At 34.7% G+C, this 27929-nt stretch overlaps 1 protein-coding gene across 4 annotated transcripts in view; it reads right to left on the bottom strand.

The window, feature by feature from the left end:
• The window catches only part of LOC120415543 (P protein-like), a 38842-nt gene extending 11714 nt beyond the window's left edge, over positions 1-27128 (bottom strand). The window contains exons 1-3 of one of the 4 annotated variants that reach the window (XM_039577114.2): positions 26728-27128; positions 19255-19611; positions 1142-1254 (exon numbers count right to left, since the gene is read on the bottom strand). In XM_039577114.2, coding sequence (XP_039433048.1) covers positions 1142-1254; positions 19255-19322 — 181 coding nt within the window. In that variant the 5' untranslated portion in view covers positions 19323-19611; positions 26728-27128. Of the gene's footprint in view, positions 1-1141; positions 1642-7542; positions 7783-19254; positions 19612-26727 lie in introns of those variants that run through there. The other 3 variants (XM_039577111.2, XM_039577113.2, XM_039577110.2) reach the window with 3 other exon arrangements.
• Between the last annotated feature and the right edge of the window lie 801 nt (positions 27129-27929).

The raw sequence follows: 27929 nt of genomic DNA, 5'->3' as shown, positions 1-27929 counted from the left end.
TACAGATTTTTGAATTTTCATACATCATTTTTGTATGGACAGCTGCCGAATTTGTATGGAAAATTATATGGACAAACTAATGATGCAAAATGGCTTCTTTGGGCATACCGAAGGCACCAAAAAAGTTTCAGCCGGATTAAAAAATACAAAAATTAAAATTGAAGAAAAAAGACCGATTTCGTAGAGAATTGCTCTGGTGTTAAATTGATGTTTTCAATTTATTCTGCTATGGGACCATCCGTAAACCACGTGGACACTTTAGGGGGGGGGGGGGGGGGGGTATGGCGATTGTCCACGCTCCATACAAAAAAGATTTTTTTTTGTATGGACAATTGTCCACGAAGGGGGGGGGACGAGATTCCCAAAAAAGTGTCCACGTGGTTTATGGATGGTCCCTATGCTTTGTTGATTAAATAAAAAATTACATCAATACCAAACAAAATTTGATTAAATCTCCTAGTATCTATTCTAAGCAGCTCGTAACGCATCACTTAAGAAGATGAACCTCCAAGCAGACAGCATGGTGAGATGACACACGATAACAATATTTTAAAATGCACATATTGCGCATAGAGCTCCATCGCATTGCATAAAAATGCATCGGCTAGTGGCACCCCCCTTGAGCACACTCGACCTACATTGCATTGGATAAATTTAATTTCTTCAGCTTCTCACCCGTTACTTTGACAGGGTAAGGGGATCGATTTTGGTTCTGTTTTAGATATTTCTAATAAACATTTTAATTGCAATAAAAGACTTATGACGACAAATTTAAAATTGAAACATTTGATTTAATTTTAAATCAAATCAAGGTTTAATATGAAAATTTCCTGAAAAAATGTGACAAAAATAGTCTCATTTACCCTAACCTATGTAATGCAACTCATTTCATCGGAGCAAGGATATCAAGTCTCACACTTTATTGACGATTCCAACTCCAACGTCGGTCGTGCTGATGATAATCTTCTGCGTCTTCAGCGAATGGCTGAAGAACGCTATAGGACGAGTATTAAAATATAGAACCGGTAAGATGACACCATTTCCAATTAGCGAATGTAACGTGCATGACTAACGAAGAGACACTTCAAGGGTTATGCAGAAATGAGAGCTAAAATGACTAACTTATTCTCTAACAACTCACCATGTAACCGAGCGTGCTCGAGCTCGACCTGCTGGAACGACACCATGCTGGGGTCCTGCCGGATCTTGGGCGGAAGCGCTCGCCATAGCTCCAGCGACGCCTCCGTGACCTCGCTGATGGGAACGACGGAAACGGTGCGTTTACGTTTGCCCTTCTTCTTGGGCTTCAACCCCGTGCCCAACGTTCCGTGGGGCGTACTTGGTTCACCGCTGGAGCAGGTCGAAATCTCGCCGGCCGAGGGCGATGCCGGCGAGAGGACTATCGTGGGCGAGGACGCCGATGCCGGAGCGGGTTCCGGGTCTGCGGCACCGGTTCCGTTACGGCGTCGCCGGAATATGTTCAACTTGTCCAGGACGTCCATGGCAAGTTGGGGGTTTTTGACACTTTTTTGTTGCTTTTAATTAGTTTCCACTCGCCATAAAGTCAACTTATTCACACATTTCGGTCCGGATTTTAATTACATTTGCTCTCACTTCTTCCCGATTCGGTTGATGCTTACTCTGCAAATGACGAGAACGGTTGCCCTTTTCCAGCTAGCTCCAGTTTATTACTGGTACAGCGAGAGTCCCTTCGTCCGGGTAGAACCCGATGGAAATCGTACCACCCACGTCAATGTTAAGGAAACCTTTTTTAAGGGGTGTTCTTTTTTTGAATATTTGAAATGTTGAACTAGTTACCAGTCATATTATTTGAATTCTACTTTTAATTTGTTTAAACTCTTTTCAAATATTAATCAACAAACAAAGATTGAGCAAGGAAAACTTTTACAAACAGAAGCGAACCTTCAACTCGATCGCCAGCCATCGATTCCGAATGCTCGATAACGTCGCTCAACACTCCACCCCCTTAATGACATGAATTTTAAGTAATAACACTATTAACCCCTTTTGCACACCCCCAGCCCCCGAACCCCACATTCAACAGTTTGCCCACCTGATGCGCAGCACACACCTTCAACACATGATGAACTTTTCCAGGCAGTGAAATAAATACCTTTTGCAATCGACCCCCCATCATCGTATTCCCATCCATCGACGACGTTGACGTCGTCGTCGTCATGATCCATTGTAGACGACGACGCCATGGTCATAAAAATAGTGCCTCCTTATTTACTTCCTTTCCCATCGTTTTTGATGGATTTGTGTGTGCAGTATGTATCTGGACAAGCCATTAAAATTGACGTAAGGGTAATAAATAGGCTTTCGAACGTGAATCTACTTTGATGAGGCAAAAACTTCTTGGGAGAAAATCTCCAATAAACTCTCTCTTATAATTTGCTATCATCTTGAAGCTATAGCACGTGCTACTAAATTATAGGTTAAGTACCAAGGATAATTGAAAATAAATTCCCGCGTTCGGGGTGGAGCGCCAGCACCGGAACAATCGGATTTCGTTGAGGATTATAGTCAGGAAAGAGATTTGTGAATGGTTGTGCGTTGAATGAGAAATATATTGAATCTTTAAGAAAAAATACTCAAATTACTAACGTCAGTAAATTTTATCATTTTAAAAAACTTTGATTTTCGGGAAATTTTGAAAAAAAATACTGTGAAATCTGTCGTGAAATATCGAATAAAAAAAATCATCAAACAGAAATCAAAACAAATAAAACTAGTGGTGGAAGATCCAGAGTGTACAAGTTTAGAAACAATTTTATCCAAAAAACCAACAAATGATTGCTGCCAACAAATGATTGCTGCTTTCAACAGTTCTCCACTGAAACCGAACTGGATTTTTATTGTGTTTTTAAATTTAGCTTGAACTTTTTAGAAGTGGAGTTTTTTCCCTATGACCAAAGAAGGTAATTTGCATCGTCCATACAAAATTAAAAACAGTTTTGACAGCTGTCCATACAAAATCGTTTTGTATATAAAGTCCGGACTCGATTGTCCGAAGGCCTCGGAAAAATTTCACTTCTGATAATCGAAACAGGAAAAAAAAACATTTCTTTCGTTGTTTTCATTTGATTGTTTAATATGACCCATAAACTACTCAACAATGATTTAGAATTTTTCAATTCAAGATGGCGGCCAAAATGGCGTTGATGAAAAAAATGATTTTTGTTTTTAATTTTAAAGGCGATCAAAAATTCAAAAGGAGACTAAATAAGTTGTAGGTTATTATGAGGACACTTAAAAAATAGATACACTCAGAAATTATTAACTATTTTTATCCAATTACTTTGCAAATATTTATAAAAGTTAAAAAGGGAGGGCTACAAAACCCCCCTCAAAATTGTTCCGGAAAATCAAAGAGTAAAAAATATATTTTTTCAAAAGACTTCATAATAAGAAAAATAAAATAATTGAAATTACAAGCCAGAATTTCTACATTTCAATGAAAAAACTATTGAAAAACGCGTTATATATCCTTACTGTTGATATGCAATTTTAAGTTTTCAAAAAATGTAAGATTGTTGTTTTTGTACATCGAAAATTCACTAAAATTCAATAGATTTTTGAATAAAACCAAACATGCTTAAATTGATTCTATACACAAGGGAAGGCCTTTTAAATTTATTTCAGATAATTGCACTTGAATTTTCAATAAAAATTTGAACTTTTCTGAAAAAAAATTTGTTTGCATATTTTTATTTAAGTATTAAAGTATTAAAATATTTGAGTATTTAAGTATTTAAGTATTTAAGTATTTAAGTATTTAAGTATTTATGTATTTAAGTATTTAAGTATTTAAGTATTTAAGTATTTAAGTATTTAAGTATTTAAGTATTTAAGTATTTAAGTATTTAAGTATTTAAGTATTTAAGTATTTAAGTATTTAAGTATTTAAGTATTTAAGTATTTAAATATTTAAGTATTTAAGTATTTAAGTATTTAAGTATTTAAGTATTTAATTATTTAAGTATTTAAGTATTTAAGTATTTAAGTATTTAAGTATTTAAGTATTTAAGTATTTTAGTATTTAAGTATTTAAGTATTTTAGTATTTAAGTATTTTAGTATTTAAGTATTTAAGTATTTAAGTATTTAAGTATTTAAGTATTTAAGTATTTAAGTATTTAAGTATTTAAGTATTTAAGTATTTAAGTATTTAAGTATTTAAGTATTTAAGTATTTAAGTATTTAAGTATTTAAGTATTTGAGTATTTAAGTATTTAAGTATTTAAGTATTTAAGTATTTAAGTATTTAAGTATTTAAGTATTTAAGTATTTAAGTATTTAAGTATTTAAGTATTTAAGTATTTAAGTATTTAAGTATTTAAGTATTTAAGTATTTAAGTATTTAAGTATTTAAGTATTTAAGTATTTAAGTATTTAAGTATTTAAGTATTTAAGTATTTAAGTATTTAAGTATTTAAGTATTTAAGTATTTAAGTATTTAAGTATTTAAGTATTTAAGTATTTAAGTATTTAAGTATTTAAGTATTTAAGTATTTAAGTATTTAAGTATTTAAGTATTTAAGTATTTAGTATTTAAGTATTTAAGTATTTAAGTATTTAAGTATTTAAGTATTTAAGTATTTAAGTATTTAAGTATTTAAGTATTTAAGTATTTAAGTATTTAAGTATTTAAGTATTTAAGTATTTAAGTATTTAAGTATTTAAGTATTTAAGTATTTAAGTATTTAAGTATTTAAGTATTTAAGTATTTAAGTATTTAAGTATTTAAGTATTTAAGTATTTAAGTATTTAAGTATTTAAGTATTTAAGTATTTAAGTATTTAAGTATTTAAGTATTTAAGTATTTAAGTATTTAAGTATTTAAGTATTTAAGTATTTAAGTATTTAAGTATTTAAGTATTTAAGTATTTAAGTATTTAAGTATTTAAGTATTTAAGTATTTAAGTATTTAAGTATTTAAGTATTTAAGTATTTAAGTATTTAAGTGTTTAAGTATTTAAGTATTTAAGTATTTAAGTATTTAAGTATTTAAGTATTTAAGAGTTTAAGTATTTAAGTATTTAAGTATTTAAGTATTTAAGTATTTAAGTATTTAAGTATTTAAGTATTTAAGTATTTAAGTATTTAAGTATTTATGTATTTAAGTATTTTTTAAGTTCGTTCTATAAACCATGGTTTTTTCAAATCGTCAGAAAATGTAAGTTAAAAAACTAGCTTAATCCACCTATGTGGTTGGTGCCTTCCTCACTCTTTTCCAACAATGGGTGATATGTGATATGATGGGTTTGCACACAAATTTCGTCTAATTTCGTTATGTTCCGGAATACAAAAAACACACATATCACTCAAGGGCTCATAAGTGGTATCATAAGTGGTCATAGCTTGAGACAGGGTTACCAAATCTTCAATGTTTTGGACTCGTTGGAAAGGTCTTTCGATAACCTTACCATCGGTGGGTCGAATGATGAATCCGGACATTGTTTACATACATTTAAGTGAAATTCGGCTACAAAAAAAGTACATAAATATCACTTAAGTGGTCATAACTCGAGACAGGGTTGCCAGATCTTCAATGTTTTAGACTCGTTGGAAAGGTCTTTCGATTACCTAACCAACGATGAGTCGGATGATGGATCCGGACATTGTTTACATACATTTAAGTGAGATCCGGCTACAAAAAAGTACATAAATATCACTTAAGTGGTCAGAACTCCAGACAGGGTTGCCAGATCTTCAATGTTTTAGATTCGTTGGAAAGGTCTTTTGATTACCTAACCAACGATGGGTTGGATGATGGATCCGGACATTGTTTACATACATTTAAGTGAGATCCGGCTACAAAAAAAGTAAATAAATATCACTTAAGTGGTCATAGCTTGAGACAGGGTTGCCAGATCTTCAATGTTTTAGACTCGTTGGAAAGGTCTTTCGATTACCTAACCAACGATGGGTCGGATGATGGATTCGGACATTGTTTACATACATTTAAGTGAGATCCGGCTACAAAAAAGTACATAAATATCACTTAAGTGGTCAGAACTCGAGACAGGGTTGCCAGATCTTCAATGTTATAGATTCGTTGGAAAGGTCTTTTAATTACCTAACTAACGATGTATAGCATGATGATGTTTGTTTCAGTTTACTGCCTTTTATTCAACTTCCGAAAATATACGAAAACACATTTTTATACATAACTTTTGAACTACTTATCGAAACATCAAACAATTCAATAGCACCGTATGGGACCCTAAACCAAGTCGAATGCGACTGGTTTGGTCAAAATCGGTTCAGCCAGTGCTGAGAAAACTGAGTGACATTATTGGTCACATACACACACACATACACACACACATACCCACACACATACACACACACATACACACACACATACACATACACACACATACACACACACATACACACACATACACACACACATACACACACACATACACACACACATACACACAGACATTTGTTCAGTTTTCGATTCTGAGTCGATATGTATACATCAAGGTGGGTTTTCGAGCTTTAAACAAAAAGTTCAATTTTAGAGCAGGATTATAGCCTTACCTCAGTGAGGAAGGCAAAATGAGCAAATTTCCACAACTTTCACGGCAATCCATTGTACATTCAAAAATTGAATCTGCCCGAGTACCGTTCCCAGAAATTCAACACAAAAATCGTGCGTGGTGTTTTTGTTCCATAATTTGAGTGCCACTTCCAGTTCCACCAAAAATAAACTGCTCATCTGATTCCAAAACCTCAAATTTGTTGAGCAATTTGTATTATTGTAAAATAATAAACGCGATACCAAACAAATGACCCCCTCTCCATCTGTCTCGCATTAATATCCAATAAAACGCCACTGAAACAAACTTTTTCCTTTTCCTCCCTCAAACTGCTGCCTCGCTTCATTAAACAATGTTCCGGTCGTAAAATTTTGCGATTTTCTTCCTGACCATTTTCAACTCTGCGAAGAAAGTTGTTGCTGCGATTTTCTTCCTCCTCGAAATCCCTAACCTAAAACGAGTCCAAACTCTGTCACACAATTCGTCTGCCCCTCTAAGAAAATATCTCGAACATTTGCGAAAAAACGCCTGTCTCTCAGGCAAAGTTATTGCCATTCGACAGACTGAATCTTCCAACCAAACCAACAACAACAGTGACCACCATGTATAACGAGGATCTATTAATAAAAACCCGGTGAAGAGAAAAAAACAACTTTTCACAACTTGAAGAAAAATTCACACACGCATCAGTTCGTTCAATGAAATGTGGGGGAGGTCACTTTTTTTGACAGAAAAAGGAAAATCTTTTTTATCATTTCACAGATATTCGTTGAGCTGCGCCTCTTAGCTGATCGTAAAATTTTCGAAACTTTTTTGTGCCAGTCATGCACTCGATGTCCTCTGCAAGTCTTCACCGGTTGGCACGTAGATCTTCGGAAGTTCACTTGTATCAACTTCCCATAAATCACTCAACTACTGAACGATTGAACCAACTTTAGTCGATTGATTTATTCGAAAGGAAAAAAAACCTTCTTTTGATGATCACAATCAAAACAGTCATCCATCACCCACTGACTTTGACGAAGTCCATCAAGATGATGGTCAAAACCACCGGTTGTACCTCGCACGAATCCTTTTCTGAACTGAATCCGTCAACCCGAGCGACCGATTCTCCGACGGACGACTAGAACACCGGGCGGTGTATGTTTGCACCGGTTCGCGCTTCTCGCCAGACTGAACGCCAGCGCTGAAACTCTCAGATTCACGGCTTATACGAACGAAAATCCTCCCATCCGCCACTGTGTTGCTGCTGTTGCTATTGCTACCTCTGCAGCTATCGAAGTGGTGGCGTTTTCGTTCGTGCTCACCAGAATTATTATTACGTCCGAGAGTACGGATTTTACTTTTCTTATTTCTGCTTTCTATATTTTCGGTTTTGGTCCGAAAGTCTACATCTAATAGGGTATGGTGACCTAACATTGACCTCTAAACACTTCTACATCTCAACAATCAACCATAAACGTCCTAGGTCAATGACAGGACCACTACCCTCCGCCAACCCGAAGAAGAAGAGCGCGTCGTACTGACTCTGAGTACTGACCACCCGCCGCCGTCGGCAGCTAGTGTTGGCCATTTGGCTGCCCCAGCTACTACGAGCAGGTTACTACCACACTTGGGAAGCCGGAACCGTGACGGACCGAGTGTTTGTTGTCCCGAATACATGCAAACGCACGGGGGCTTGAAATCGGTCCAGAAAATGACCGATATGGCACACAAGCACGCACGCACATTTGGATGGATTATAGAGCTCGGAAGGAGTAGCGCGACACTAAGTCGATGAAAAGCAGGGTTTTGCAGGTTCTTTTTATACAAAAGAGAGTAATGCATTGTGTTGGGGAAGTGGAATAGGGTTGATCTGATATTTTTGTAACTAATATTTCAATAGTTTTTTTAATGGTCCTATAAGCTATTGTGTTTCATATGTTTATTGGCCCTTTAAAAACACTTGATTTGTTCATCAAATAAACGGGTCTAAAGAACACAATTTATGAAATCTTGATTGGTACAAGGTATATCAATAGGGTCCGAAAGTCCAATGTTAATTTTTATATTTAACGGTAAAAAAACACACTTGAAAAACAATTCTGATTTTTTTTTTAATTTTGCAGCAAAATCAGTTAACATTTTCAATTATTTCCAATAATAAAAAGAATGACATTTTCTGTATTGGATTTAAGCAATTTATTAAATTTTCAACATTGTGGGTAAATATTTTAAAAAATGAGGTCATTTTAGAATCAAATAGTTCTTTTGAGATTATTCTTATAAAGCAAAAAAGAGAAATTTAATTGTAATAGAAAATATATTTTCATATAAGGATAGCCCGATTATTCAACATCACAATTGGGGCTTTAATTAAATTATCTAATAAAAATCTAAAAAACACATGTTAAACCATTCAAATGTTAGGATTTAAGAATAACACATATTTTCTTTTTTCTAATAGTAGCTAGTTCTTATCTCAAATTTTGATTAGAATTGAAGTATAAAAATATGATATATTTGAGAAACAAAAAACTTCATTTCAATAAAAAAATCAATTAAAAAAAATAATAATTCCATAATTTTAAGATATTGAATAAATCACTGAACTTGGGCAAACAATTTTCTTCAATTCTTCTTAAAAATCAATAATGGCATATTTATGCCAAATCATAAAATAAAATAAATGATTATGTTTGATGCAAATTGGTGATTTTTGAAGTTAAAAAACAAAATCAATAATTTTGTTTAAGTGTGCCTTTTTTCCAAAATTCTACACCTGCAACATTGCCGGAGACACTTCAGATACAGATCTGAGAAAATTGCTCTGATGTTTTAATTTTAAATAATATTTTTGCTTTTTAATAAGTTTTTTTTCCAGTTTTGAATTATTTGTTTTTTTTTTATTGGACCGATGCAAATATTTTAACTAAATAAGCCTTTTTTTATTTTTTTTATGTATTTTTTTATCTGGCTGAAACTTTCTGGGTACCGTAAACTGGGGTGACATTGATAGAAATAAGATTCGGATGCGGACTACACAAAAAAATAATCAGCGATTTTTTATGATTTTTTAAATTACTTTTTGTCACTAAATATTGGTTTCCCAAAAAGACTATTTTCTTTTTTTTATGTTTAAATCGAATAATATTTTTTTGAGAAGCATATAAAAAACCATTTTTAATATCTTGATTCAACAAATTCAAAATATTTTTTTCGAAGAGAACGAAAAATTTCACAAATGTTTCATGTTTTAACATTAGTTACTGAGATATCGACATTAGAAAATGGTAGGTTGTTTGGGTGAGACTTCAATTTTCCGGTTTTTTTTTATGCCGCTGTATCTCAGCAACCCGAGGTCCAATCATCAATGTCTCTTAGACAATTTCATAGCAATTTTTCTGAACTTCTCAAACAAAAAAAAAATCGGAAATGGTCACTCGTGGTCACTATTTTTAAAAATCAAAAAACTGTAAATATTTCGGTAAAATCAAACTTTTGATGGCTTTATCTAAAAAACGGAGCCCTTAATCAAAAAAACTGTAAAGTGCTTTTCGATTGCAAATTCAATTTTACATAAAAAATTGAGGTCAAATGTTTTTTTTTTGGTAAAAATGTTGATTTTTTCCAAAAATCACTTTTTTCCAATATTAATGACTCGCTGATTTTTTTACCATACTTCTCTATAGCTCAAAAGTTGCGGTTTTTGTCCCTTAAAACATATAAAAAAATCTCGAAAATCATAAAATACGTATATTGGGAAATTGAGTTTTTGTAAAAAAAAATGTTAATTAAAAAATCGGCCATTTTTTCTGCGTGTACCTATTTTTTTCTCAAAAGTCCTCAACAATACCTACAACTTTGCCGAAGACACCAAGTTGATCAGAAAATTCTCTCAAAAGTTACAGCTGTTTAAATATTTACGTACCATTTTTGTATGGACAGCTGCCAAAATTGTATGGAGACTTGTATGGGTGAACCAATGACACAAAATAGCTTCTTTGGTCATAGGGAAGGCCCCCAAAAAGTTTGAGCCAAATAAAAAAAAAACGCTGCGATAAAGCCCAAACATGACCTTTTTCTGAATTTCGCTGATCACGTTAAAAAAATGAAAATGGTAACGATCTAAAGATTTTAAATGTTGAAAACAATGCTTTTTTATTTTATTTTCTATTTTCAATCAAATGTATTCGATAATTTTAAAGTCAAGAATATTTTTTTAGAAAAAACTGGTAACACTTATTCTTAACATTTTTAAATGTTGGGCCAGCTTTTCAATTTTTTTTAAGGGCTAAATATTTTACCAAATTTTTAATGTTTAACATAAAAAAAACATATTATTTCCTGAAATATCGGTGATCAAGAAACGAGGAATCAAAACTTTAATGGTAAGAGACTTATAGATAGACAATCGACTAAAAACTTTTTAAAATGCATGTTCCTCCGTTGATGATAATTGTTTAATGATTGAACCACTTTAAAAATATTTTATTATTCCAGAGTACAACACAGCAAAACAAAACTATTATTTTTTCATCGAAATGTTGATTCTGTGGCTTACAATTGTTTTTTTAGTGACAAAAATCTGCAAAAATTGAGTATATTGCTCATCAATTGAACCATCTTGGGGTCTCATATGTCCTTATTCAACAAAGAAAAAAAAATCATGGTAATATTACATCTGGGAAGGGGTACATCTTTTATGTCAGAAAAAGGTGTAATTTTACCTCTGGAAATGTGTAATTTAACCTCTTTTCTGGTGTAATTTCTCTTTTTCAGTCTGTTTGCGCACGCATTAGGTTCAGATTGTAAATTTGTATCAGTTTAGTTAGATCTAGTACTACAGAATAATTCTAAGCATCTTCAAATGAGTTCTTGGCATTGTTATAGAATTTCCCGCTAGAACTACCAGCTTTGGTCACAAGAATCTTCTCGAGAAGTGGCCATTGCTCCGCGAGACACAGTACAGAACAGATCAGACAGAACAGAACCGTCCTGTTCTGAAATACAGCTCAAGATGTAGAAAGTTACAGTTTTCTTGTCTAATTACCGTCCAGTACAGTTCAATAAACCGACAGAAACCAAGAGCAATAAAGTTTTGATTGCAAATTACTGTGCATTAGTTTAACCCGCGAGTTTCAGTTCTGTCCAGATCCGATTATGCCACGAACCAAGCACCAGATGCTCTTATGTGCGTTAACACAGTCTAAATTGAGGTAAAATTACAACATAAAAGAGGTAGTATTCAACCTTCCAAAATTACATTATTTTTTACTGTGAATGTCAATAAAGTTAGTTAGTTAAGTACCCTGATTTTTGTTTTTTAAAGCATTTAATTTAAAAACGTTTATATTTTAGATAGATTTTTCAAAGTCTTTTGAAAGGTTGAATATTACTTATTTGATACATTTTTTTTGAATGAGAGGCCGGACTAACAACTTAAGCTGGATTAGTATCTTCATAAAAATTGTCAGTTGTCAATGAAGTGAAACATCATATTTTAATTTTGATGTCATCCAACCGAAACAATCCACATCAAATATTCTTCTTTTTTAACATTTTATTTTATATTTGAACACAAATTGAAATACAAATAGTTTTAGCATTAAACCATTAAATTATCTAAATGAAAATTAACCACCCTCAACTTAACAATTTGAGCGATTGTTAAACACTCGATTCACTCTACTTTTTCATCTGCACTCGTCGTGAAAGCTGCGTGACACGAGCACACAAATCCAACATTTTTCTATTCATCGCAATGAAAAGAACCCACTCATTGTTGTGGTGCTCTGTGGTAAACCGCTCCGTTGTGTGCGGATATGCGTCCGTATGAATGAAGCCATTTAAACACATCATAATCATTTAGACTCATTATAACACGTTTCGAGGACGGACCAGCAGCACACGATGGGGCAAAAATAGAGAATTGAATTTAGTGATATACGCATTTGTTGGGTATTTGTGGATGATCTGTTTGATAAGTTATAAAATTGAAACTTATCTAAAGTCTCAAAATTTCAGGAAAAAAAAAGAATTAACATGACTACAGAGAGTGGAGTTGCATGGTTCTTCACACCCTGACTGATTTGACTGATTTTGGCGCTTTATTTGCCCATATATAACATGATTAAGGGGGCGAATTGGGGTTTATTATTCGCGTTGGGTGAGATGTAGAGCAATATCTGTACTATGTTTTGAAAAGGGTGATTGATTTTTTTCGTTTTTACAAAATCAAATTTAAAGCAAATGAAAACAGTTATTCCTATGACTGATTTAATGACAACTTGAAAACATGTTAAAGATATTTAAAATCGATAAATGAAATTGCGTGCAGACAAAACTGCGTGCAAGTTGATTGTGTATCCTGCACAAGCAAACGAAATTGCAAAGTGCTTCATTATTTTGCAATTATCAACTGTCAGAATTTTGAATGATAGCTCTTGGCAAACATGGATTCACCTTGGCATAGTTAAAAATAAGTGAAACGTATTGAAATGAAAACCTTTTTTTTAATAACATTAAAGCAATTTAGGGTAAAAAAAAATCAGATTGTATTTTTGTCAACATAAATTCGATCTTTGCATTTTTTTTATCACATATTCTTTGATTATCTATTTGCAGCACAATGAAGGTAAGATAAATTTATATTGATTTCCGAGCTCCCCCTAAACGACCAAACCAGCTGTTATCAGATACCGAGATATAACATTTTCCGCCCACCCACGACGCTCACGATAGGTCATCCTCCCTTACTTTATTCATATTCGTGGCGTGACGATGCATCGAAATTATTTTTACGACATAATTGAAACGACCACCCAGCCCATAAGCACGTTCGAGTGCATTCTATTTTTGATTCTTTTTTTTGTATGCAAAATATATAATCCAAAATTTCGTATTCTTTGTTTTGAATAAAGATTGATGAAAACCATAAATTGAAGCAATTAATATGAGGAATCCTCGACGATGTTGGCGCACTTTAATTGATATGGATGACGTTTCCTATTACCTATTTTAAGGTCAGTTTATTTGGTACATCATCACAACAACAGTGCAATCGAAACCCCAGTGGCCTACACAAGACTAGAGAAGATAAATTTGTCATAAACTTTCCTCCATTAATCATCAAGCTGAAAGGGGAAGTCTCCCTTCCCCCATTTCTACATACACGGGAGAACTCCTCAAATTATAACAAGCAAAGGCTTTAATTAACACCAATTCTGGGAAGGTCGTGGTGAGGAAACCAACTTCACCCCCATTGCTGCTGACAGAGTGTGTGTGGAGAGCCGGTTCTAATTAATGGAAGATTTGTGCGGCCTTAATGGAACGGGACAACCCTAATGTGGCGCAATTCACTTTGCAGAGAAAAATAACTCATACACAGTAAAAAAAATCATGGTTTATATTACATCTGGAAACTAGCACTTCTTTTATGTTAGAAAAAAAAAGTGTAATTTCACCTCTAAAAATGTGTAAATTTACCACTTTTCCTTTGCAATGCCACTTTTCAGTCTAAATTAAGGTAATATTAAATCACCTTCCAAATTTTAATTTTTTTAACTGTGGATTTTGCAAGTGATGGTACAACTTAATTCAACCAAATGAGAAATTTTTCAAAAAGCGAAATTATTTATTTCAAAATTCGACAATTGAGTCCTAAATTAATCTTAAATTGCTGATATTATGGCTTACAACGATAAAGCTTAAAAAAAACGATAAAGCTAATTTTTCTGAGTATAATGGCCCTTTGTATGACCACAAAGGTTTTAAAACGCATTTTAAATCAATTTTGAACAATTAACTACGCGACCTTTCTTGACAGAAAATTTTTTACTTTATAGCTCATTCAAAGATGTCCAAACATAGTAAAAAAATGTGTAAATCTGGATGGTGTAATTTGGAAAAATTGAATATTACCTATTTCATGATGTAGTTTTACCTCAATTTAGACTGAAAAAGTAACCTTACATCAGAAAAGTAGTAAAATTACACATTTTCAGGAGTAAAATTAAACATTTTCTTCTGACATTGAAAATGAACCTCTTCCTAGATGTGATATACCGTCAGTGGGGGTGACATTGGGTCTGGGGGGTGAGATTGGGTCAAAGTGATTTTTTACGGATTTTACCATTTCTCAGGTTCTTCTCAATGAAAATGAATTCTTTTGGAAGGGTTGTGTTGGGGACATCTTAAGATGACTTCGCTGAAAAAATCTCGTTCCTAGAACAAATCCTGTTATTTTGGCAGATGTCTAAAGTTGGAGTACGTTTTTGGCCAAAAATGACCTCTCGAAAAATCATATTTCTAATATTTTTGTTAGAATTGCTCGAAAACTACCCAAATGCTTGAAAATCTCCACTTCAAACATTGTAGCGTGTCAATACGATTCCTTCGAACAAGAAACACTGTCGGATGACTTGTTTTTACCATATCGTTGTATTTGAGTATCATTTTAGTTTCATTTGACCCAATGACACCCCCTCTAAGGGGTGAGATTGGGTCAATTTTCAAACAATTGGCATTTAAGGTAGTGTTCATCAAAATCCACCAAATTTTGGGAAAATGTTAGTAAACTATCTAAGAACATATTTACGTTGAAAGATTTTCAATGTTATTTAAATTGTTTTTGTTATTAAGAAAATGCGAGAGGTGTATCGTTTTTTGACCCATAGTCACCCCCCACCCCCACCAATATTCGGCCCGATCGTCCAGTCCCCTACGTTGTGCATTACTGCGGGGACGTCCGGGACAAGAAACGAAACGAATACTACGACGGCGGACGAAGACACCACTGGGAGAACGGTACTACAAAATAAAACACGACGACTTTCTTGGTCCCGATGAGACGACCAGTCTCAACGGGTGTCAAAACGCAACGGTAACTAAGATTTTTTTATTGTGTAGTTTGCAGACAAAAAATGCCACACTCTAGAAAGAATTTTCTAATTTCAAAACAACTGTTTCGTCCAATTGATCAGAAAATCGAAGAGAAATTATGTTTTTAAAATACAGTTTTTTGGATATTTCAACAGCTCTTTGGTGTGAACGATTGATAAAGTTGCATGTTTTGTTTTAGTTTTTTCAATAGTTTTTTCGCAAATATTTATTTATAATTTTTTTTAATAAAATTTCAACACTAAAAATAGTAAATAAATGATGTTTTAGACGGTTTTCAGTGAATTTCACATATATTTTTATTGAAATCTGGAGGTTTTTTGAAGAAAAAGGCTTCAGGATTTTTCTAAACAAGTTTTAAAAATTGTTACGACAGAAAAACTGCGTATGTTTTGAGGATTGGAAAAAATCAGCTTATGTTTGAAAGATTGGGAAAAATATCAGGAATTGAAAATTATATGGACAAACTAATGATGCAAAATAGCTTCTTTGGGCATACCGAAAGCACCAAAAAAGTTTCAGTAGGATTAAAAAATACAAAAAAAAATCTAATGACCGAAATCTGAGAGAACTGCTCTTCTGTAAGAAAAAGTCCGACTACATTTTGTGCCAAAAAAAAATCCAAACATTTTTTTCAATATTTTTTTTTATTCGGTCCTTTTTGGTACATACTTCCATTCCTGTACCAAAAAGGACCAAATAAAAAAAAATTATTGAAAAAATAGTTTGGATTTTTTTTGACACAAAATGAAGTAAGACTTTTTCTTACAGAAGAGCAGTTCTCTCAAATTTCGGTCATAAGATTTTTTTTGTATTTTTTAATCCTACTGACACTTTTTTGGTGCCTTCGGTATGCCCAAAGAAGCTATTTTGCATCATTAGTTGGTCCATATAATTTTCCATACAAATTTCGCAGTTGTCCATACAAAAATGAAAAAAAATGTAACACGGTTAAAACATTTTTGGTTATTTTTTATTTCACTTTTTGTCTCAAAACTTGATTTGCAACAAAACCCTATTTTTAATTTTATTTAAATTTTTGATATGTTTTTCAGAAATTTTTGGGTTGTGCAAAAAATCTTTGACAGAGTTATGAATTTTTTAATCAATACTGATTTTTTCAAAAATCGAAATATTGGTCGCAAAAATTTTTCCACTTCATTTTTCGAAGTAAAATCAAATTTGCAATCAAAAAGTGCTTTAGTGTTTTCGATGAACTGCGCCGTTTTCAAATCAAAGCCAATTTTAGGTCACTTTTATTAAATAGTCGCACTTTTTAATTTTTTTTTTGATTAGTGCACATGTTTGCCGACTTTTGAAAAATATATTTTTGAAGAGCTGAGAAAATTCTCTTAATTTTGCTTTTTCGAACTTTGTTGATACGACCCTAAGTTGCTGAGATATTGCCATGCAAGTGTTTAAAAACAGAATAATTGATGTTATCTAAGTCTCACCCAAACAACCCATCATATTCTAATGTCGATATCTCAGAAACTATTGGTCCGATTTACAATGTTATAGTATGAAACATTTGTGAAATTTCTTTTCGAATCTTTTCGAAAAAAATACTTTCAAAATTTTTAAACCAAGACTAATATTTTAAAAGCGCGTAGTATTGAATGTTTGGAAAACTGCGACTATTTTCAAAAAAGTTACCTAAAAATGGCTTTAACTTGAAAACGGCCCAGTTTATCAAAATTTCACTAAAGTACACCCAGAACTGGACATCGGCATACGAGAGGATAAAGAGCACGATTCGGTAGTAAAATGGTACTGTGTGCGGACTGAGAGGATAAATCCCAAAACTACCGAGAGTACTTTACTCATGGGTTCATCTTCAAAAAGAGTTCATCTATCAACAAAAAGTACCGGTACCGAGACTCGAACCCAAGACCTTCGGCATAATGAACCGTGCCTTTGCCGTATGGGCCACCATGGTTCGGTGATTAAGTAGCGGTCATTTGTCCATATAAGCCGCTCAATAGGATGAACTGTTCCAATGAACGAATGAACACGCGAGAGGACTATACTCTCGCAAAATAGCACTTTCCTCACGTTTCTTTTCGTGAGGACTATCCTCTCGTTCTTTAACTTTGGGTGTACTTTATGATTGCAAATTTGATATCACATCGAAAAATGAAGTTGAAAAATTGTTGTGACCAATATGTCGATATTTTGAAAAAAAAATCAGTATTGATTCAAAAATTCATAACTCAGTCAAAGAATTTTTGCACAACCTGCAAATTTCTGAAAAGTTGGCATTTGCTTTCTACTAAAACATATCAAAAAATGTAAAAATTTAAAAATAGTGTGTTTTTGCAAATCAAGTTTTAGGACAAAATGTGAAATTAAAAATCACCAATTTTTTTTACCGTGTATCATTTTTTTCAGTTTTGAAAGAATGGAATAACTCACACTATTATGCAAAACATTTTTCTAAAGGAGGGAAATACTATCAAAAAATAGTTTGAAATTTATTCTATTAACATTGAACATTGGTCAAGAAACAAGATTTCTTTTTTTTTCTAAAAGTTGAAGTTCGGTTAAATTTGGTTACTGGAGTCCAGAGCTATAATTACAAATGTTTACGGTAGTCGAGCTCGTTCCTGTGTCAATTTACAGGAAATTATCCAAAACAGAATTTCATTCAGCTTTTTTCAGTTCCAAATCTACTGGATTTGCTGCAGAAACTGAATATGTTAATCAGTTTTAGATTAGTTTTTATACCTGAAAAATTATGCACTTTGTTAACTAAGTTTACCAAATCATAATTTTTTTTATTAAAACCAGGTCAAGCAATAAAGTATGTTTTAATTCATTATCAAATTTTACGTGGTTCACTTAATGGAATAGAGATAGAAATTCCACTGAAATTGTTCGACCCAACTTAATTCATCATGGAATCACCAAAACTCATCAATCATGATCAACCATCGGCAGCGGTAATCAAACACCATTTAAATCATTCGCCACAACAACTTATTCCAGCAAAACAGCAACTTAATAGATCAACTCGCGGTCAATTTCGACCAATCCCCAAAAAACCCTCCGGACCAACCAATTTTGTTTATTTTTCCCGTTCGCACGTATGTCAACAAAGCATCAAATTTCCACGCATCGTGTCGACCATTGAGGTCGAAGCTGTATGGAGTGTAAACATGGACCAATTCGAGCTGATATTAATTATCGCTATAAACACCGCGGGGAAGATCTTTCAGCTCTAAACCAGCTGTGACGTTCGGGGTAAAATGGACGATTATCGCCCCTCCACTGAAATCAATAACTGGCTGTGACAGCTGCCACTCGTTATCATCAGATGAGGAGGGGGGATAATAATTTTCCCACATGTTCGTATTGCTACTGACTTTAACGAGCCCTCCTCGGCGTTTTCGAGTTACGGTCACCTTAATTGCATTTGGTTTTTATCTATTTTTATCACCTTCTCGTTGACGTTATTGTTGTAGCATCGCAATTTTATTCAATTTCAAATCGTTCCCACATCAACCGAACCGGATCGAGGAAGTGAGTTTTTACCGATGTTCTGTACACAGCTGGTTGACTTTATGGGAAAATTTATGACAATAACTTGACGTGATTTGATATGAGTCATGAACTCCTGGACGACCTGGACCCGAACGAAACCTTGCTCCCTTACACGGTGAACCAAGTAGACTCAATGTTTGAAAAATGAATTGAAATTTATTTTTAACTTCACTTTCGATTAAAATTCAGCTTGCTTGTTTTATAATTAAATAAATTTAATTTCAATTCATTTTTTTAAAATAAATAATTTCAGTTACCTCGGCTGGGGAAACTCTGGGTGGTGTTTGTGGCGGCGAAAGCTTTTCCGGGCGCTTTTCAGCCGCATCTTGATCGGTCCCGACACCGAAACGACGGTGGCCGCTGCCGCCGGGGTGGCAATTTTGACGGCCGCTGATATGTGCTGATTAGGGAAAAAGGTAGAGGTAGAGGGTTGGTAGCCGCGAAGACTGTCAGGTCACCAGACAGACCCGTTGATGTGGGTACGGTGTTTTGGGGCGTTAAAATTCCCTGATGGCACACGGTTTCCGTTTGGCGGGGGCAGTGGCTGGTGTTTTTGGTTTGGTTTTGTTTCGTTGTTTTCCGCTAATTTGACGTTGATGGTAGGGTTAGTGCATCTGGGGAAGAGATAGAGAAGAAGATTTAAATAAGTTATATTTTTATATGTTTGTAAACCCCGAGAAGGTTAAATTTGCTCTCAATAAACGAACAATTCATTAAACAGAACCAGTTTTTCGAAAAATAATATGATTTTCATGTCAGCCATTTTTTTTTGTTTTTTTAAGTATGTTATGTTTGCAACTTTATGCGTTTTCATACAACAACAATTGTGATTAATTGAGATCTAAAGAAATCTTTCAGTTATTTTTTCAAACATGAGCATTTTTTTAACTTTGCATACAATTTATTATCATTTCTGTAAGTTTCTACATTCTTTCAAATATAAGTGGATTTGTTTAAATTTTCAGCTTCTAATTTTTAACAATTTCTACAAGTTTTTGCATTTTTTGTTTTAAAGCTATAATTTGAAATAATCTGTGAGTTTTACATTTTTTCAAACATGAGCAGATCTTATAGTTGTCAGCATATGATTTCTTTTTTTTCTTTTTTTAGTCACATTATTTGAATTATTCATGTGAGTTTTGCATTTCTTCAAACTTGAGCATTTTTTTTTATTTTTTGTCATTTAATGATTTTTTAAGCAAATTATAAGAATTACTTATGTGAGTTTTTGCATTCATTCATACATGAGCAAAACTTTTGTTTTTGAAGAAGATAGTGTTTTATAATATTATTATCTTGCCTCTTCTTCATACAAGTATTCATGAAGAGTGACAAAATATATATTTTTTATGTAATTCGGTGAAACAAAACAACATTCGGCGAAATCTACCAGATTCGTTCAATTGTATGTAAATAAACATACATTTCCTAATTTAATTTAAGTTCTTTATCTGATGGATTTGAAGATTCGAAGATTAGAAGATTTAAAGATTTGAATATTTGAAGATTTGAAGATTTGAAGATTTGAAGATTTCAAGATTTCAAGATTTCAAGATTTCAAGATTTGAAGATTTGAAGATTTGAAGATTTGAAGATTTGAAGATTTGAAGATTTGAAGATTTGAAGATTTGAAGATTTGAAGATTTGAAGATTTGAAGATTTGAAGATTTGAAGATTTGAAAATTTGAAGATTTGCTTAGGACATGTTTAAACCACTTTTTTTTTCTTTTTACTTGACTGAAAATAATGGTTTCAATAAGATGTTGCCACTATTCGCAAATGTGACTTCAAAGCAAAAAATGCTCAAATGACCTCCTGAAAACAAGAAAAATAAAAATTTCGAGATTTGAAGATTTGAAGATTTGAACCGCTTACGAGGCGGAAGCGTTACCACTGAGCTACGAGGCTCGGTCATTGCTGAAATACAGGCTTGAAAAATATCTAAAAGTTTAAAAAATCAGCCAAGTGTCAGCCAAGCAAACATTTTCCAAAAGGAGATAACTCGGCAACCATTTGTCGGATTTACAGTGATGAAAACGAAACATTTATGAAATTGCCCGGTATCTTATCTATACATATAAAAATTCGACGGTTTTGTTCGAACGCGAATCAGTTCAATACAGAGCGTCTTATCAATGTGCTTTTTGTTGCGTTGGGTTCGTAAAAGTCCAAGGAAGGTTCTTACGCCAAAAAGTGGCAACGTTGGCTACTCCGGAACCGATTCCGGAAAATCTGCCGATTGTATGGGAAAAGTTACGTATAATCAAATTTTGATCAAAGGAGGCTGAATAAAGAAAACAGCTATAAACGTCAACAAACGAAAAAAGGAAAAGACGAAGTTTTTCGGGTTAGGCTTGTTTAATAGAAATATTTTCAAAATTTTAAAATCCTGCAAATGTTTCAAAAGACTTTTTAGCCTTAAAAACCCTAAAATTTTGAATATATTTTTTTCAGTTTTTTATGTTTTGAATTGTTTGCAGTGCTTTTTTCTTTTATGAAAGAGTAAAACGCTTGAATAATTTGAAAATTCAATTATGAAACATGAAAAATAATAATTTTAGCGAACAAATGGCGGCAGAGGGTCAAATGCGATAGAAAAGGGTTTCTAAATAGAACCAGCTCCCCCAGGATTCAATTACCGGAAACGGTCACCGCTGGAAATGTCCACGGCATTTTTCTCATTTTCCAAACCAGCAGAAACAACAGAAAGGTTTCCATCTTGGTGGGGATCCGCTTATTGTACAAACGTCCCACCAGCTGCGCGGGCGGGTGGTAGGCCAATGACAATTACATTGATGGTTATGAAGGAACAGGACCCTGCTTCCCTCTTAGTTTGCTTTTATTAGGGTAAGCTGCCGTATTATGTTCCCATTGTCTGACCCTGTTCAACTTTGCCTACCAGATTATCCCCTCAATTAGACAACCCCACTCGTCGTGGCGGGGGATTGGCTTCTTTTCCGAACTATTTTTAGATTCTGAATGAGCTTTTCTGTGTGAGTTTGTGGGTGAGTGTATGTGATAGTGCTTCCCTTGTTATCCTTCGTTGCGCACTACTATCTGCCAGAACCGTGTCTTGTTTTTGTGTCCCCCGGGGGCGGTTATCCGAAATCGACCGAGCTGAATGGAGAATGCTTCAGGCTAGTGTTCTTGATGTAGTGGTTTTGGTGTCCCGATTTTCTTGTTTAACTTCCAGACAATATCTTCACCACTTCAAGTTTGTTCTGTTTTGTTTCTCGATTTTTAGTCATTCAGGTTCATTATGATCAGTTCTTCAAACAAGGACTCGTGAGGGTACTGTCTCTTCCTTTCCTCTACTTCCTCTCCAAGCCATGTATCACTTGGGAGCAACTAGCCTTTCAGTTTGTATGTTTTTGTTTGTCCCCACGTGCTTATCCTTATCGCGCCTAAAGTGGTGTGGTGAAAAAAGGAGTAAAATCAGGTCACCTCGGTCGATGCTGGTGATGTTCTGATGGTGCGGTGGCGGTTGAAGTGAAAAGATCTCGAGGGTGCTACACTGTATACGATAAGCTACGAGGTAGAGTGGTGTAATCCATTACAGCCAGAGTGGTGGATTGAGCTGACGAATTGATGGTGGTTGATGGGTGCTTAATAGGCTGCCCAGAAAAAATGACCCCCTGCTCCACAAGCGGAAAACGGTTTTTTGGGGTATTTTAAGCATCTGTGTAAATTTTGAGCGAAATTGGATGAGATTAACCCATTGATACCCGAGCCTAAAAATGGTGAAAAAAATGATTTTCATACAAAAATGACTTTTTTAAATCGATAATAACTTTTCAGGATCGAGTTTTACAGCTTTGGTGTGTTCTACAAAATTGTAGAGCATTAAATTTTCAATAATAATCTCACATTTGGGAATATTTGGATGGAAGTAGCGCACCGTGCAGACCAAACCGTAAGAAACTTGGGGTTTCCATACATTTTTTCGATTTTTCCCATACAAACTTCACCTCCGAGTATCAATGGTTAAATGATGACCGATTTTGTTCATATTTGGCCCAGAGTCCAAAAATAGCTCATGGAACAATATTCAGCTTGTGGAGCGAGGTTTTGAAAAAAAATCCCATATTCTGGGCACCCTAGTGCTTAACTTTGTTTTGAACATCAAAAATCAAAGTATTTCAAGATCGTTTAATCCATATTTCATGGAAATGGAAACGCAATCAAATATACTACAACTTTATAATTATATTTCAAATCATCCTTTTCTAAAAAAATTAAGATAAATTTTGTTCAAAGTCAATGACGTTGACATTGACGACTCTTCAGTGTCATCATGGAAAGAAAAGTGCTAAAGTCACTGTTGATGGATTACAGCGGCAGAAAAACGAAGGAAATCCTCCGATAATCCTCTTCGCTGGCTGCGGGGTAAGGCCACCTATTTGCTTCAAGAACCTGTGTGTAGTGAAAGAAAACACAAGCTCCTCGCGCGCGCCAGTCAGTCAATCCAGTGGGATTATCTTCGACCTGCAAGGGTAGAGGAAACGCTTTCCAAGCGACCCGTTACCCTGAGAAATGGAACATGTATGCCATATTCCTCACTTGTGAGGATTCACTCTATTGATCTTACATCGACATTTCCCAGAAAAAAAGTACGCTCGGTTTATGATGTTTGCTCTGTTGAGTGTCTTCAAAGCAAACTTGTAGAAAATGCTCAAGCACCAAATTTTCAATCATTCAAAATCATGAATAATTCAATGACAACTTTTGATACAAATTGAATTGCGTTCAGATCATTGAGCTGAATCTTTCGATGTGAAATTATGCCCGCGCTTCTCGATGTTGAAATCCCGTTTCAACAAGTACTACCTACTCGGTGCTGTCTCAAGCACTGAAATTCACAACCGTCTGAGAGTGCTGAAGCGTTCCTGGAAATCGAAAAACAAAAAACCTGTGCGTCCTCAGCATGGCAGTAAATTTGTGTCCATCAAGCTGGAATAATTGTCTGTACCGAGAATGTGTGGGTCGGAGTGACAAGATATTTGAAATGTCTGTTTTGCCAGATATTGGATTGATTTTGGGAAATGGAATCGTGAAAGAAGATTGAATTTTATCGCATTTGAAGAAATTACACGTCGTGATTTGAAAACAATCACATTTCAATCGCGTAATTTTGTAGCTGGTAGGACCATTTCATTCACACAAGGCATCATCCATAAAGTATGTCACGCTCTAGGGGGGGAGGGGGGGGGGGTCTGAGAAAGTGTGACATTGCGTGTTATAAGTATAGGGAAAGCGTGACAAAGGGGGGGGGGGGGGAGGGGGGTAAATTTTGGCTGATTTTAGCGTGACGTACTTTATAGATGAAGCCTAAGCAACATTGACATACTTATTTTGTATGCAATAAAAAATTGTTGCCAATTTTCATCAAATTATGGAACACAAAACACAATGCGTCTCCATTAAATAATCTTAATTTAACGAATGTCTGATATCTGTAAGCTAAGCTGATTTGTTGTTGAACAATCATTATTTTTCAAAAATATAATAATAATGTCTGCAAATTTCATGCATTAAAATTAAAATTTAGTTATTTAAAAATGTGAATTGACCTGATATTTTCCCTTTTTGTAATAAATATCATACCATTTGGACAAGCAATAGTTGAAACAAAAGGTTTTAGCTGTTTCAAAAATAATTAGCTGTTTCAAAAGAAATTATCATGCTGTGATGAAAAATATAGAGGGCTCAGCAAATAAGTTGATATTTATTCCGAAAATAAAAGATTGGATCAGAATACCGATAAGTATTAAAGCAAATGCAAATTTTATTTAAATATTTTGTCTATCCCCTTGTGGGTTTCGTGGCGCAGGGGTAGCGGCTTCGGCTGCCGATCCCGATGATGCTATGAGACGCGGGTTCGATTCCCGCCTTATCCACTGAGCTTCTATCGGATGGTGAAGTAAAACGTCGGTCCCGGTTTCTCCTGTCTCGTCAGAGGCGCTGGAGCAGAAATCCCACGTTAGAGGAAGGCCATGCCCCGGGGGGCGTAGTGCCAATAGTTTCGTTTTCGTCTATCCCCTTAAACATTTATTCCCATAAATCAAGAGGCAAAAAAATATCAAAATAAAAAAAATCAAACCATCCACATTAACGACCCCGGGTCTTTTGTGGTCTCTATTGCAAGTTTCTGCTCGAACCTAGGAGTCCGAAGGCTTGAATGGGGAGAGCACCCAAACCTCTTTCTACTCCAAGGAACCTTCCACCCCAGTGTTTGAACTGACGACCTTCAGATTGCGAGTCCAACCGCCGCCAGCGATTCCACCGGAGTAGGTTTGGTTTGGTGTGTTGTTTGTATTTATGGCATGGAGACGACTCCTACACCTGGAATGACTTAACGGCCTAACAACCAAGGCCGGGACCGACATTTTACTTCCTCATCCGATGGAAGGTTGCAGCAGATGGGAATCGAACCCAGAATCATCCGCTTACAAAGCGGACAGCGTAACCATTCGGCCACGCACTGCCACATAGGCAAAAAAAATATACATAGCTTTAAAATAATAGAAAAAGTATGCAAAATCGATTGAAAACTATTTATTTTATATAAAATTAAATTTTTTAACCCTTCAATTAAGTAGGGCATTTAAAGTCTTTTACAAATTTTGAATATGTAGGCCAAACATTGGAAATAAAGTAAAAAATGAAAAAAATATTCATTTATATTTTGCATTTTTTATGGTAACATTCCTCCTAACATAAATCAAGTAATATGTGATTTTATAAGTTTTCAATTCAATTCATTTTATTTACCGAAATAACAATTTTACAATTTGTGTGAATAACTGGTTCATAGAGATTTGGTGTTCCTTGCAACTATTTCCTTTTCAATAAATGTTTGGTAACAGGAGGTTCTTCAGACTTCAAGACTTGAAGACTTCAAGATTGATTGATTTCAAGATTCAAAGACTAACAAACCCGAAAATTTGAAGATTTGAAGATTTGAAGATTTGAAGATTTGAAGATTTGAAGATTTGAAGATTTGAAGATTTGAAGATTTGAAAATTTGAAGATTTGAAAATTTGAAGATTTGAAGATTTGAAGATTTGAAGATTTGAAGATTTGAAGATTTGAAGATTTGAAGATTTGAAGATTTGAAGATTTCAAGATTTGAAGATTTGAAGATTTGAAGATTTGAAGATTTGATGATTTGAAGATTTGAAGATTTGAAGATTTGAAGATTTGAAGATTTGAAGATTTGAAGATTTGAAGATTTGAAGATTTGAAGATTTGAAGATTTGAAGATTTGAAGATTTGAAAATTTGAAGATTTGAAGATTTGAAGATTTAATGATTTAAAAATTTGAAGGTTAAAGAATAATACATTTTTAAGATTGGATTATTTAAAGAATTGAAGATATCAATAGGCAGGGTAATTCCCTATGAATTTTATTATTCTTACAATTTTTATCTCTAATGGGACACCGCATATCAAGAGAATGGTTAAACTATGGGTCTGGTCCAGATGATGTGAGCTCGTTTATATAAACATTGAAAACTCTGCCAATCGAACAGATTTATTAAATAAACTAGATCCACTGGATTGTTAAAATGTTTGAAATTAAAGCAAAATGCAAACACACATTTTTCATTGATTATTAATCCCTCCTTCGCGGAATAAATTATGCGTTTTTGCTTCCTTTCGGTTCCGCACAATTTACAACATAATTGAAGGCTTCCGTGGTAACGCAAATCCTTCGTCAAAACAATTACCTTGACTAGTCCTTCCGTTCGTTGCGAATTCTACACCGCTAAAGTTCACCTTCAAAAATTGTACAAAAAAGGAAAAAGTTTTTCCTGCGCTCGCTCACTCGCTGACTGCAGCTACTTTTCAAAAACACTTAAATCTCTGTTTTCATCGCACAACAATCAAACTTCCACACTCACACACACAGATACGCGAAAAGGAAAAATCTCCAATGTTTCCACGTGAATTCAGTCGTCGTCACTTTTCCTTTCACTTCTTGTGAGGTAAAAAACGGTAGGCCTCTAATCTGGCGTAAAATAAATCCTGCAGGACTCGCTCTTCCTTCCACTTCTCTCAACCGTCCAACCTGCTGTCAATCCGGCCTCAACCGCCAATGACTCACTCCCGTCCAAGACAATAACTGGAAGTAGACTGACAAGTGCACGAGCCAAGCTTCCAGACCAGACCGAAAGAAGAATCCACCCCAAAAATGTGCTGGATGTGTCCCCCAACAAGGGTTCCCCCCTAACTCACTCACAGACACAGTCGTCGCACACGCACCAACCCAAGTTGAGCCCAAAATTGGAGCCGCACACAAATACCAACGAAAAATTACTGAGCTGCTGTCGTTGAAACGTCAAGCTTCGTGGACATGGAGATAATGGCACATTTTGTCCCCCAAACTCCCCTCCACCCCGCGGGGCACCAGTTGCCGCCGCAAATTGCCGGGACGCGTGTGTCAGCAAATCCGCCCAACGTAGCTTGGAAAGGCCACTCTCTTGTGAGAACCCTACAGGACGAAGCAACAGTCATGCGTGTGTGTGAGTGTCCCCCGTAACACACCATGCGTCTCCACCGAAACAACCACAACAACAGTGAAAGTTGCCTTCGGGCGTCGTGCAAGCTGGAACTCGTGGAAATTTTGGTGAGTGACACGAAATCAACCGCTCACAGAGCCGGTTTCTATGGTGAAACAGATCAAACAACACCCCCTCGTATCGGCATCGGAGCAAACGTGGTTGTATTTGTGGGGGAAGCGTTTTGTTTTGAATGTTTGTGGCGAAAATGGGGGGAAAAGAAACGAAAAGCTTTCGTCACCGTTGGGTGGTTGTGAAGCTTTCAATGTGAGCTTTTGCTGATAGATGGCGAAGCTATCATCGCCGATGATTCATCGGTAGCGAGAGCGCAAGTATTTAACGTTTAATTTAGTCTGCATTGAATGTTGAAT

This window comes from Culex pipiens, chromosome 2 (assembly GCF_016801865.2).
Source record: "Culex pipiens pallens isolate TS chromosome 2, TS_CPP_V2, whole genome shotgun sequence".
Lineage (NCBI taxonomy): Eukaryota > Metazoa > Arthropoda > Insecta > Diptera > Culicidae > Culex > Culex pipiens.
This window is presented reverse-complemented; position numbering and strand designations above follow the sequence as displayed.